The sequence below is a fragment of the Rhinichthys klamathensis genome, unplaced genomic scaffold, assembly GCF_029890125.1.
Source record: "Rhinichthys klamathensis goyatoka isolate OS25496 unplaced genomic scaffold, OSU_Roscu_1.1 h1tg000192l_1, whole genome shotgun sequence".
Classification (NCBI taxonomy): Eukaryota; Metazoa; Chordata; class Actinopteri; order Cypriniformes; family Leuciscidae; genus Rhinichthys; species Rhinichthys klamathensis.
In genome coordinates, this window is record NW_026606718.1 from 550,124 (window position 1) to 563,426 (window position 13,303).

The 13,303-nt window shown below is 37.6% G+C and overlaps 1 protein-coding gene across 5 annotated transcripts in view; it reads left to right on the forward strand.

Moving 5' to 3' along the window:
• Positions 1–2,094: 2,094 nt before the first annotated feature.
• Positions 2,095–13,303, forward strand: part of unc5a (unc-5 netrin receptor A) — a 193,969-nt gene continuing 182,760 nt past the window's right edge. For all 5 annotated transcript variants that reach the window (XM_056262380.1, XM_056262381.1, XM_056262382.1 and 2 more), the window contains exon 1: positions 2,095–2,462. In XM_056262380.1, the coding sequence (XP_056118355.1) occupies positions 2,372–2,462 (91 nt within the window). In that variant the 5' untranslated portion in view covers positions 2,095–2,371. The remainder of the gene's footprint in view (positions 2,463–13,303) is intronic.

Below are 13,303 nucleotides of genomic sequence, written 5' to 3' on the forward strand. Positions count from 1 at the left end.
TGTGTATGTTGGCACGAAAGAATATATATAAGAAACAAAGACAGAATAACACATTTTAGATGTTTCTTCAATTTAATTGGGTGAGCAATGGCATGTCTATTAAATAGAGTACTATATTTAAGCAATTATGTAATTTTGTTTATCGAATGCTGCCCTAGTTACCGCCATGAAATATCTTAAGCAGAGGTTCAGGGAAAATTGGATTTGCAGCCACTGAATACAAAGAGTTATGCTGACCGCTTCGTACTTTACAGCTAATTGCTTTGGGGAGCAGATAAATAATGCTAATTCAGAGAAGTCTATCTTGAAAAATATTGAAAAGTACATCAAGGCTGAAGTAACTTTTACTTTGATACAAACATGACTGAACAAACACGTATACAAACACGACTGAACGGATGCAAAACTCCTTAAAGAACAGGCTGTTGGCAAAGCATTGAATGCTGTTATTGATCAATGGCTATAGCTTCTACGGCCCGTATCATTCATTATGAAGGTGCGGTGTCTCTAAATCTTTAATCATACTCATCTCAAAAGACCCAGATGTAGAAGTACAGTATTTGCTGCATGATTGCCAACTTAACACCCAAGTGTTGTTTTCATTTCAGTCAATGAGCATGAGATCAATAAGCAAACAATTCAGAGGCCCTTATTGATAATTAGCTATTTTGCTCTGAAGTCTCTCATTTTACACAAATTGAACTTGATCCTGATGCATTGGGATGATAGTAAGGGGCCGTTTACACGACACAACTTTTTAAGCGTTTTGGCCGTTCATTCACACAACAACGGCGTTTTGGTGGCCTGAAAACGCAAACTTTTGAAAATTTGTTTTAAAGTACAAGTTTTTGAAAAGGATACCGTTATTGTCTCAGTATAAACTACAAAAATGCAAGGCGCGTTGTCTTTCTTTACAAAATGACATTGCCAATTACTTGTCTGTTTTTTAAAAAATATATATATCTCTGATTGTGTTTGGAAAGTCATTTTTTGGGTGAACTAACCCTTTAACAAGCCCTGCTATTGGTTAAGACTGAATCTAATTATGATGTGCAATATAATGAAATTATTACATTCAGTGTCATTATACTAGCACTTACAATGGCCTCTTTAATCTGGAGATATATCTCAAATTCATGATCCAGATGTGGAATAGGATAATGGTTGGGTGGAAAGCACTAAGCTCTTTTTGATTTAAATTTCATGTGTAATCAATCAAACAAAACACATAGAATTGGGGGCTATAGGGACATTAAAACCTGTAACCTTCTTAATCTGACAATGCCTATATAACTAGCCATTGGCAATAATAGACAGACAGCATATTTGTAAATCTAAAATCTCATATAATGCACTTGGTGTAGCCTAAAAAAAAACATTTCATGAAGTGATAAATAGCGAGTTATGTTTATTCAATGATTGTTCATTTGATGGGATAATATACTGTAAATATACACGGGGAAGTTATCACAAGGGCTGTATGTCAGTAACTATAAGGTTTGATGTCAAACAACTTTTAAAATTATAATGTTTAAAATATGATAGGGCTACATGGCCATTAGCCAACAATTTATTATTTTATATTTTTGTATGGAAGTCAATGGAGTCCATCAACTGTCTGGTTACCAACATTCTTCAAAATATATTCTTTTGTGTTTAGCAAAAGAAAGAAATTAATACAGGTTTGGAACAACTTGAGGGTGAGTATGACAGAATTGTCATTTTTGAGCGAACTATCCCTTTAACACAAAATGCCAACGTGTTTAATGAACTTTCTTTTTTTAGATTTACTTTATCTTTTAGTTGCCTCTCGTCTGTTTAAACACTAGGTGGTTTAAATCACTTATTCACTTACATGACGCGTCGTATCCAAGGCTCTCCACACTCCGTTCCAGTGAAGGGGCCGGACTCCGCTCCGGGTTTTGCTCCCTCACTGCTCTATACATCGCGTCTCCTCACTCCTGCATTGCTGTAGCAGCAGATGTTCGCGCGCTGAAGCCAATATACACCGTTCTCTTTACCGGAGCAAGTATTCTGCAGAGGAGAGTGAGAAGACGAATAAGAGTGAGGACGTTTGCGCTCTCTCTGTCTCTCCCTCTCTTCACACGTCTGGAGTGTGTATGTGCGTGAGTGAGCTGAAGAAATTAGAGTGGCGTCTTTATTTACCACACCTGTGATGCGCTGCTGTCTCTGAGCAACGAAGACGCACTGATGGCCAAGGTACAGGAAGAGGATACGTGTTGAAAAAGGACTTATAAATGCGCTGATCGGTGTAATATTGCAAAAACTAAACCCAGCCATAAAGCAGATACTCTTTGCAGCTCATTCAGTTGATATTACTGACTTAAACTTGAACAAGAAGGTGATAAAGATGCCGTTACACCTGGGTTCCTTTGTCCGATGGAGATCCGGGCTTGTACTCACATGGATCTGCTTGTTTTCGTCCGGATTTACCTTCATTGGTGAGTTTAATTAGCTAATGTTTAAACGTATCTTTCAGTTGCGACTGATAAAGCCTTGTGTAAGCAGGGCGTAATTGCTTTTACACACAGCAGCCGGCTCCTTTTGTGATGTGGTTTTAAGAATAACAACAATATAATATTTCACATTGTTCACTTGTATGCGAAATATGTCATTTGATCCAAGTTGCTATGTTATTGGTACTTTTAATAACCAGACCGTTTAATAACCAGACCGCGAAGAAACAGACGTGAAGAACCTATTTAAGAACTTGAACGTGCAGTAAGTTTGATTGACATGTTTCTGCGAGCACGAGACTCACGGCGCGAGCGAGACGCTGTTCCAACAAATATGAAGGCTACACAAAACCAAGGGTTTGTGTAATTGAAAATGACCAGAAATGTAAGCCATAGTCTTTAAACTAATAAATATGGTTGAATATTGCACGTTACATTTCCGTGAGCGTCAGCTTGAATGAAGTAGACACGCGCACATTTCCACGCGGCGACATTCATCCGTTCTTGCTGCATTGGCAGTGTTTCTGACAGCTTTGCGAAATACTGTGAGCTCTGGCGATCATTGAACGGTGCAGGGCATGTTGTGTGCAGATATATAACATGAGGTGAATCATGCAGTCGTGGTCAGCTCAGTGGAAAAGAACGTGCACAAATAATCGTGCTCTCCTCCCATCACACATCTTGCACTTGTCTTGGCTAGCTACCCATTGTAGCCATACAAAGGAACTAGTACAGCTTTACTTTACGTTTAAAGCTTTAATAATTATGAAACGTTTTAAATTTATGTTCATATTGAACACTTGTTTTTATATATGTATTTGCCAAGCCAGCAAAATGCCACATTGTCAGGTTCTCAAATAATCACTCTTTATTGCTTCTCCCACAACAAAAATTAAGTCTGGAGCATTTCTTAAATACACAGCTTATGTGTTTCTACATACGAATCAGTGTGGCTATGCATATAAAGATTAATTTGTTGCATCTTTTTATTGGGGGAAATGTATTGCAAACCTTTGTTTACCGTGTTGTCATTGTTTTTGTGCACATTCATACTGAAAAAAGGAACGAAACAAAGAATGTTGCATATTATAATAACATCAAATAGCACATCAGCCTGTTGTCAATGCCTGGACATAATTACAGTTACAGAATCGCAGTCGTCTAGTGCAGTGTTTCCCAACCAGGGATGCGTGCAGGGGAACAGATTTTTTTCCTTTACTGAACCTATAAAACAGAAATTCAAGGATGTTTATAGGTTAAAAATAATGCATAAATGATTTAATGTACACATGATTTTAATAACCATTTTAATAATTTTAGTAATGATGATGAATTATGTCCAGTGTAATATCAGTTGAAAATAGCTCATTGTGGGCTGCATTTGGTGTGGATGACCATAAAATAAATAGTGTTTCCAAAGATTGGGACACACTGACCTAGTCTACCCACAACACATTTGCATTGACCAGTTTGGGCTTGCCGAGATTTGTATTACATTGTGTCAAGAGAGTAAGAGAAGGAAGGTAGGTCTTGGCTGTGGGAAACATGACTGTGGGAAAGTTGGGTTGCGCTTCTGGAGGTCTTAGAGTAATCATCACCATAGCCCAGCTGGGGACCGCTGATGAGTATCCTGAGAGCACCGTAAAAACAAATTCTCACTTGGTTATTATTGTTTTCCCCCCTCTCCGCTGTGGACAGAGGGCTAACTTGTTAAATGTTGTGTTTTTAGTCTTGCTTTAGGAAACACTACTTGAGGAAACTGAATTAAGAAGGTATTTTCTTGTGAACTCAGAGAAGGATTTCGCACAAATTAAGACGAGGTAAAGTGACAAAGACAGAAAGAAATACAGTTCCATTTATTCAAACGTCCCTTCAAATGAAGCTTTTTTTTTTTTATTATATCATGGCGTCATGAAAAATGCCCTGCACCATCTTCGCATGCTCTGTTTAATTTGTCAAGGACACTTATCCAGCTTCGCTCCGAATGAAAAAAGATCAGACAAGAACTTTCTCATTCTCCAGACTTGTAAAGATGAGGAAATGTAAATTGGATGGAGGGAAATAATGGAAGCACGCGTGCTCGCAGACATTGTTAGTCCGAAGATCACACAAGGTGCTCTCGCCAGGGAGAAACATGCTGACGGTGCATTTTCCTATATATATATATATATGTAAGCCAACTTGTCTTTCCCCTGAAACATAATCCGGTCAAAAATAAAGGTCGCCCTGTCAGTCTTCATCAGAGAGAACACAAGAGACACAACATAGCTCTTCCATGAACAATGTGCTGCCTTCAGGGAGATCAGCTACCGTTGAGCCGACAGGAGGGTTTTCATCAGTCTGTAGACAAAAGGAATCAGCACATTATGTTTGGTGTGTGTGTTTTTTATACTTTAGCCTGTGTTGGTGGCTCTATTGGTCTTGCTTCAGGATTTTATGTTGACCCAATGCAGTACCAAAATTATTTATTGTAAGAAAGTAAACCCAAATATTCTTATTCTAATACTGTTTTTTTTTTTTTAAATACATAAATACATACTGTCATACATACTGTTAATATGCAAAATTATTAAAGGAATAGTTCACTTAAAAATGAGTTGGGTCGATCAACTGTTGGGTCAAAATATCATCTTTTGTGTTCAGCAGAAGAAAGAAATTCATACAGGTTTGAAACCACTCGAGGGTGAGTGAATGATGACAGAATTTTCATCTTTAAGTGAACTATTCCTTTAATAATTTTTTTTTTTAATCAACAACAAAAGATATGGAATTGGAAACTGTTTCTTTATTTTAAATGTTGATAAGCCCACATTTATTTTGCTATCCTAACTAAGCACTGTTACATATTGCATTTTCTTAAATGCATTTAGCTCTGATGGCAAAAAAAACCCCAATGATTTTATCAGAACAGACCTGCAATCCTAAAGTTGTTTATTTGTGGTTAAATTGTACTTAACAACAACAATTGTGGATAGCAAATACAGGAATGTATTCATGTTACATACAAAGCATACTTCAGCTTCATCAAATTCAGTGCGCAATCTGAAAGTACAGTAATCCAGTCATGCAATCAACTCGCAGTAAAGTATGGTTTCTTGTTTGTTCCCAGCTCTTTGGAAAAAGAGAGATGCAATGGGTTTGCTGTTTTTTCTTTCTGTGTGAGAAAGAGGAAGGGGATTTTTGTGGTTGCATTTTGTGGTGGGCTTGTCTCAGAGATTTTTGGCACTGGTGTGAGTGTCCTTGGTTGTTCACTGGAAGGGTTGGCTTCTGGGGTGCAGTAAACTCTGAGGCTTTCTTATGTGGGTAAGAAGCTTTTCAAAGGCCTCTCAGACCTCATTATTTAGATTATTGCAATTAGGATGAAGCTAGCATTTTGGTGGTCTTGTCTTTTGTTAGTTTTAAATCAATTCAACTTTAATATTTAAAGTTGAATGTTATTTAAGCCTTGAACTAAACCATACCAGATTGTCACTATACGGTATTTGAACTGTTTTCATGGTGATGTGCATTTCTAAAAAGGAAAGAGAAATGAGGAATAAGATTTTCTACTTGTAAGATATAAAGTCAAATGATGCATGTAAAGAGAGAGGTCTCTGTTATACTAACCAATTACTTTTCATGATGTACAAGAACCAAAAGAATAAAGCAATAGAACATTCCAGAGAAAAATTAAAGATTAGAACAGATTAATGTATGAGAGCAGTGTTATTTTGGAGTCGCAACAAGCGCTCTGAAGCAGAATGTAATTTAAATCTATTTTTGTTGTTTCATTTCACTCATTGCCGGCCACATTGCAATTTTTACAACAGCCTTATCCTGTTTTTTTTTTTGTTTTTGTTTTTTAAATAGAGGCCAGGTTAATTTCTACCACTCACACAGTTTCTACACATATACTGTATATAATATATGTTGAGCCGTATTTGATTTTGATTAATGGAGAGGCATGAAATGGTGTAACCGAGATGAGGAAAAGGCAAACAGTGTAAGTCAACAGCAGCTGGCTTTCCATAATCCAAGAGCATGTTCCATTTGATGACAAATGTGGTCTTTTCTTATCTCGCGGTGCTATATATGTCTTCTCCATAAGTGTCAAATGCAAATAGGGAAAGAAAGGCGAGGCAGAGAACATGAGAAAGTGTGACACGAACCTTTGGGGTGGGGGAAGTCTCCCATCAGACTGCATCAGATCTCGGAAATGTGCCCTTTCGCTTCATTTAAACACTTGTAGACTTCTGTTAGGTGACGTGGTGTTTTTTGGGGTGCCTTTAACCCTTTAAAATGGGCGTTGTAGCATCCAAGGGTCAAACATTGGCTGCTAATATTTCATTCAGGGACGTGCCGAGAGTTCCTCAGGGGCAGGGGCTCGTGTAAAAAAGGGGCATATACACTGAACAAAATTATAAACGCAACACTTTTGTTTTTGCCCCCATTTTTCATGAGCTGAACTCAAAGATCTAAGACTTTTTCAATGTACTTTTTCGTGTCCATCTAATTTTCAAACGATTTATGAATGACTGGAAATTCACAGTGTCCAATGAAATTTGAACTTGTGCCAGATAACGATTGGTCGGTGTATTATACATGACAAACAGGCTTCAATAATTGTAATATTTAAAAGAATGTGGATTTTTAATTGAATCAACACACCTTTTATAATTAAAAAAAAAAAAAAAAACGTTTAAAAATTGTTTGGTTTATTCCTTCCTGCCGTCGAGCCATATACTCACTGAAATAACTATATTTGCCTTGAGAGCATCGGTTCCCGAACGGGCTGTGGAATACCTACGTAGTACGTACGTTTACACTAGTGCATTTTCATTTTAAAAACGCATAACTTTTGCTACGGTTACGTCTGCTGTCCACACACACTACTCTGTCTGGAGTTTTAGACCCTCGTCCAAAGCAAGACACACACATGTTGTGGCAACAACACCGACCTCAGATTGACAGAAACGTAAAAATAAACGTGAATTTCGGCTACATTAGTTTTGTACACATTGTCATGTTAATTATAATCAAATGCATTTTGTTTTATTGACCACAATGCCCCTCCCCTCTGCACGTGCCTGGTTTAATTATACTATAGTAGATGTTTACGAGTGCTGTATTTATTTTTTGGAATGTCTCAAAAGATGTGAAATGGATTTTTCCCCCCGTCTTTCATCACAGGACAGGATAGCAAAGATTTCAAAACAAATGCAGCCACCATGGACCCTTTTCACAGACTGGGATGACGTTTCCACAGTTCCAAGTTTTTTTTTTTTTTTTTTTATATATGCACATTTATACCAATATACTTTGTGTTGTATTACCTTTGCATTAAATTACAGAAAACTAGTTAGCACTGCTGCACAAGTGTTTCTAGGGTGCTTTCATACTAGGTTCGATTGCCTGGTCTAAACCAGTGTTCGATTGCTCCCCCTCCTCCTGGATTGTGTTCACATTATATTATTTGGATTCAAACCACGATGCATTTGCATAATAAAAGCAGCAGCAGCTTGTTGCTTGGTAACAACGACGCAGGAGAAGACGACAAAATGCATAGCGTTGCTCACCTCGTTTTTATATTTTGGTTTTTGAACCTTTGGTTTCATTTTCAATATGTCAGCACATATCTGCCACTAAAGTACTGCAAATGCTCTAAAGAATGCAGGAGTCCATTTCTGCTAAAGGCCACATTCTCTCCGCTTGCAGTGTCAGTCACGCTTGTCAGGAAAGCTAGTGAGAACGCAATTCAACAAGTTTTATCAAATTGTACGTCATCAATAACGGTTCTCTTTCGCTATTTAGGATTGCATTCATATTAGCAATGAACCATACAATGAGTTCATACCTCAGACCACCTTTTTTTATTCAGACTCGGGTACGGTTTACACCTGAGCTCTGAAAACAGCATTCAAATCATTCAAAGGAACCGAACTCTGACGTCAATAAAACCTGGATGCTAGTGTGAAAGCACCCTAATACAACAGCTGATCTTTCTCTGTTAAGATCAATGTAATCAGTGTCTCTATTTTTAGAAATAGGATAGAAACTCTATTGCGGATGTTTTCTTTTGCTGTTGGAGCAAATGGGAATGCAAAAATGATTTGTTGTAGTTTCCGTTAACAATTATAGAAGTTTTCTCAACTATGATGACTTCTGCTTCTGAGAAACCCAGCAATGTTAAAAGGGCCTTTTTGAAATGAACGTGAATGCTAACGGATGCTTTCTCCAGACCCCTTTGGTCCCATCCTGGGCTCCAACACCTGCTCCTTCCTGCAAGCGTTGCGACGCCCTTCAGAAAGGATGCGGTCAGCAGGAGGAACCAAAGATCAGCGCTGTCACCAGAGAGACTAATCGTGTTCTTCCCTGAGGTGCTGTCAGTGGCCAGAGAAAGCTGGAGTACTGTTGACCTTGAGAGCAGATGCCTTTAATGTGCAGACACTGCTTCTCAGCACATTGTGAGCACTAGAGTCTATGAAAGCCTTGGGTGAATGCCCCTCCCCGAAGAGATAAGAGTACATTTCCCAAGGTGCTTTTGGCTTGACTCGCAGACTGCAAGTTCTAAGTAAGATCTGTCCGCTTTAATGATGAACCATCTGCTTGAATACTCAATAGACTCAAGCACTTTGCCTCATCCCACAATAGTAATGCAACAAAAGCGGATTTTTTTTCCCTTCTCCAACTATTATTACTCCATTGGGTTTGTTCAGTGGCAACGGCGAACATAAACATGAAAAATTTCCTGTGGCGCTCCGCTTGCTCTCAGCCCATCTGTGGTTCATCAACCAGCATATTTAAGGTTGTTTGGGGATGCTCTTCATTCTCCTGTGATCAATAACTCTCTAAATGTTTAATTGGCCATCAATCAACGACAGAGTAGAGTTAAACACGGAGGTGCTCAATCCCCGCCTTTTATGCAAGTCCTCTGGGGCCTTTTGTAGCCTTTAAGTTTGTCCAAGTTGCTTCCAGAGCTTTGTTATTTGTATGCGCCGTGCAGCAGCACACGAGACTTCCAGAGGGCTTCCACGAGGGAGCATTGTCTTGACTACTGTGATGTAGATAGAACGCTCCGCCAGCCCATAATACATGCAAGGGTGGAGCTTTCTTTTGAACTGCATAACTGGTCCAGCATCAAAAGAAATGACAGCACATCATATTGATATTTTGCCCACTTCAAGGCTAATGAAACTCTCAAATTCCCATGAAGGGAAACATGCTTTTCTGGAATTCAATGTATTAGACCTCTGGGTATTAAAGCAAAACTTTTTGGGCACTATAGAGATATTGATATTTGCGGTGATTGAGGTTTCTTTGTGAACTTTGATTATTGCATTTGGAAGGAGAGGAGGTTGAGCATACAAGAATGTTTAAACTCTTTTAACTCTATAACTTTTTTTGCTCAGAGTAATGGATAGAGCTGCATGATTAATCTTTCAAAGATCTCGATGTCGATTCAAACACCCACACAATCTTATTCTTGCATGACAACGATCCATCTGTGTTCATTAAACCTTAAACGAGTACGATCACAACAAACATTCAAATCTGCGCTGGCGCTGACCCAGAGAGAGCAGTTGTCATGTATGAAACAGCTTCATCAGTCTTTTCAACCACAGTATTGTTATATTTGTTACAAATATTCAAATCACAGAAGAACTTGGATGAAAGTTTATAGTTTGAATATAAAAACTGTCTATGGAAGTGATCAAAATAGAGTAAATCACCTTGTGAGGTGCTTCATTGTTACGCCACCAGGTGGTGACCAGTGACTTTTTAAAAAAAGATTGTCATTGAACCATTCATTCAAGAGATTCGTTCAGAAACGCTGATTCATCCAGTAATGAAACAAGTACTGTATTTAGCTGCATCCCAATTCAGAGGCTGCACCCTTTGAAGAATGCATACTTCAAAGGCCACGAAGGTCGAACAAGTAGTGGGACGGTCTAACCTATGAAGGATTGTTCTTGTCGCCTAGCAACTGTGACAGCTGCCATTGAGTGATAGTAACATTTGTTATGGATTTTTTTTTTAAAGTTATATTAAACTGAAAACAAATCAGGGTTCACAAACTGTCTGAATATGTTCACCATGAATATGATCTCCATTTCTGTATTTAATAAAGAGTATAAACTATATCTTTAACCGCTTTAAAGGTGTTTTTTGTTTTGTTTTTTACATTTGTATCATTTAGATATTTAAGTTGAAACCCAATACTTCTGTATTCTCAAAAAATCCTGTCATCACTGACGCGGTTTCACGGCAAACGAAGGATACATTTGGAGGGCATATTGAAGGAGCCTTCGAATTGGAACCGCCATCGTCGTGATGCAATCGGCCTTCGAAGGATGCAGCCTCTGAATTTGGAGGCAGCTTTTATGAGAGTCATTGAACCATTCTTTCAAACCGATTTTTTTTCCAAAAATTATTCATTCAGATTCATTAATCATTTTAAATAGACTGCAGCAGTTAACATTTGTCAGAGTAAATGACATGTTATTTTGTTTAGTTGTCTGTTCAGAATCGTGGGAGATTCTTAATCTCCGTTTGAAACAAATAAATCGTGATTTTCAATCTATCCAGAATCGTGCAGCTCTAGTTATTGATTTGAAAAACAAAATAGTATAACATAAGTATTAAACTTCAGTTTGAAATATGTTCTGGCATTAATAATACCTAAAATTGTGAGTTTTTTCTTTAAAGAAATCCCAAATGTATGCTAAATTATTAAATGTTGGACATATTTAGTTTTCAGACTTTTTTTTAAAGACTTTTTAAACAACAAAATTTTCTCCATATCATTTTTGGTGGTTATATTTGTGACAATCTATAATAAAGGGATACATAATGACAGTACTTGTGAAATAACTGTTGTTATGGTTATCATCATAAAGAGGGTGGGGTCTGTGATCAACTACTCGAGCAACCACATAGCAACTGTCTTTAGAAACACTCAGAACGCTTTAGGAAGTACATAGCAGTAATCCATGGCATTTTCTGACATTTTCTTAAGAAAAAAAAGTAGTTAATTTCTTTGTTGTGTACGAAAGATTTCCATGTGGCATATATGTAACATAAATAAACAACAGTTAGCATACTGTATGTGTTTTAGCATTAGCGTGTGATTGTTCAATACAAGTACCTCAGGCAGACTGGAGGTGGTATGAACTCTCTAATGGCAAGGATATTTGAGGGCGGGTTGGCTGAGAGGCGGCCAAAACGTGTCCTGAAGTGATGATGTTGACAGGGAAGACGGCCTATTGACCTTTGCTCATTACGTTCATATTCCATGCAATTGCGCCTCAGGCTGGCAATTTTAACTGAGTCAACACTGGCCGTAGCTCAGCCCTCACTCATCAAGGGAACTCAAAACATCTGCTCACCCTTTTCAGAGACAAGGATATTTAAAATCTGAATACTTTGCTGACTTCTGTAACCCCACTCTATATTTTAGTATTGACATTTTGTGGTTTTAAAATGATAATATTCTTGAGAAATAGCCTTTTCTTGAGGCTCTACCCCTACTAGATTGTACACTCTACCACTATACTACAGTTATTGTTATTATTTGCAGTAAAATGATGGAGATATGGTATTAGCCACCACTGTCATCAATAAACGGATAAATAAAACATCTTTTGTCTTTTGTGCAAGCTCCAGATACTGTGTAAAAATGCAATGTCGCATAAAATTAAAGTTTGCCGTTTTCATGATAATCAGTGCCACATTGTTTCCTGTCAGCTCACTGAGCTGTGTGCCAGATTTAACAAGCAATAGCCAAAACGAATAGTCTCATAGCTCTGTTTGTTTTGACAAATGTCTAGCAGTGGGGGAAACAATTTTCATAATGTTAAAAAAAAAACTTGTTTAAGTGTTCATTACGGAAACAATGTTCATATCAAAAAATTCTAAATACATCATAAGGAAGAATTCGGTCACAAATGTAACATTTCAGTATGGTATTTGAAGTGTTCACTGAATCTAACTTCTCATTTTGTTTTAATAGGTTTATATTTCTGTATTTATAGGCCTGGTTTCATATACAGGGCTTAAATTAAGCCAGGATTAGGCCTTAGTTAAATGAGGACATTTAAGTAATTTTTATAAACATGCCTCATAAAAACATTACTGGGGTGCATCTTGAGGCAAACTGACATATTTTAAGATATGTCTGTACAAGTTGCTTTCAGTTAAAACAGCTTAAACATGCATTTTAGTCTGGGACTTTAACCTCGTCTGTGAAACCAGGTATTAATTTCATTGTTTCATATTGTATTGAGATGCTGTTTACCAAGTTTAAGGCTTTCACAGACATAAATGTGACTTCTTAGGATACATATTTTAGTGATATCTGGGACTTTTCATGCATGGTACAGTAGTCCAAAAAATATTACAACAGCTTTCATTTATTATGTTATCATTAGAAAAATAGCAGTAGTAACTGGTATTTTGGCAGAAGCTACCATGGTAATTTTTTTTCTCAGGGTAGATGTCAGCATCACACTAGCATTTGTAATGACAGTATATTCATTTGGAAAACTCAGAGTTGGCAAAAGTAGCATGCTTACTACTTCCTTTGGCAACCATTTTTATTAGCAGCCTCTAGCTTGAGAAAAGTGTGTGGGTAAAACATTTAATTTTCTTCCCTTTACTTTAACAGAGAATATCATGATGCCAGCCCTCGCGTTAAGCCCGGTTTGTGTGCGATTTCAGATTTCAGAAAGACAAAGAAGTAGCATTTCTTGGCAAGGACATTAGGCGCAGTGAAGCCGTTGAAATAGATCTAAGACTCCATGCTTGTATAATTAATCATGACAGAATTGCTCATTCTGGGACTTTGCACT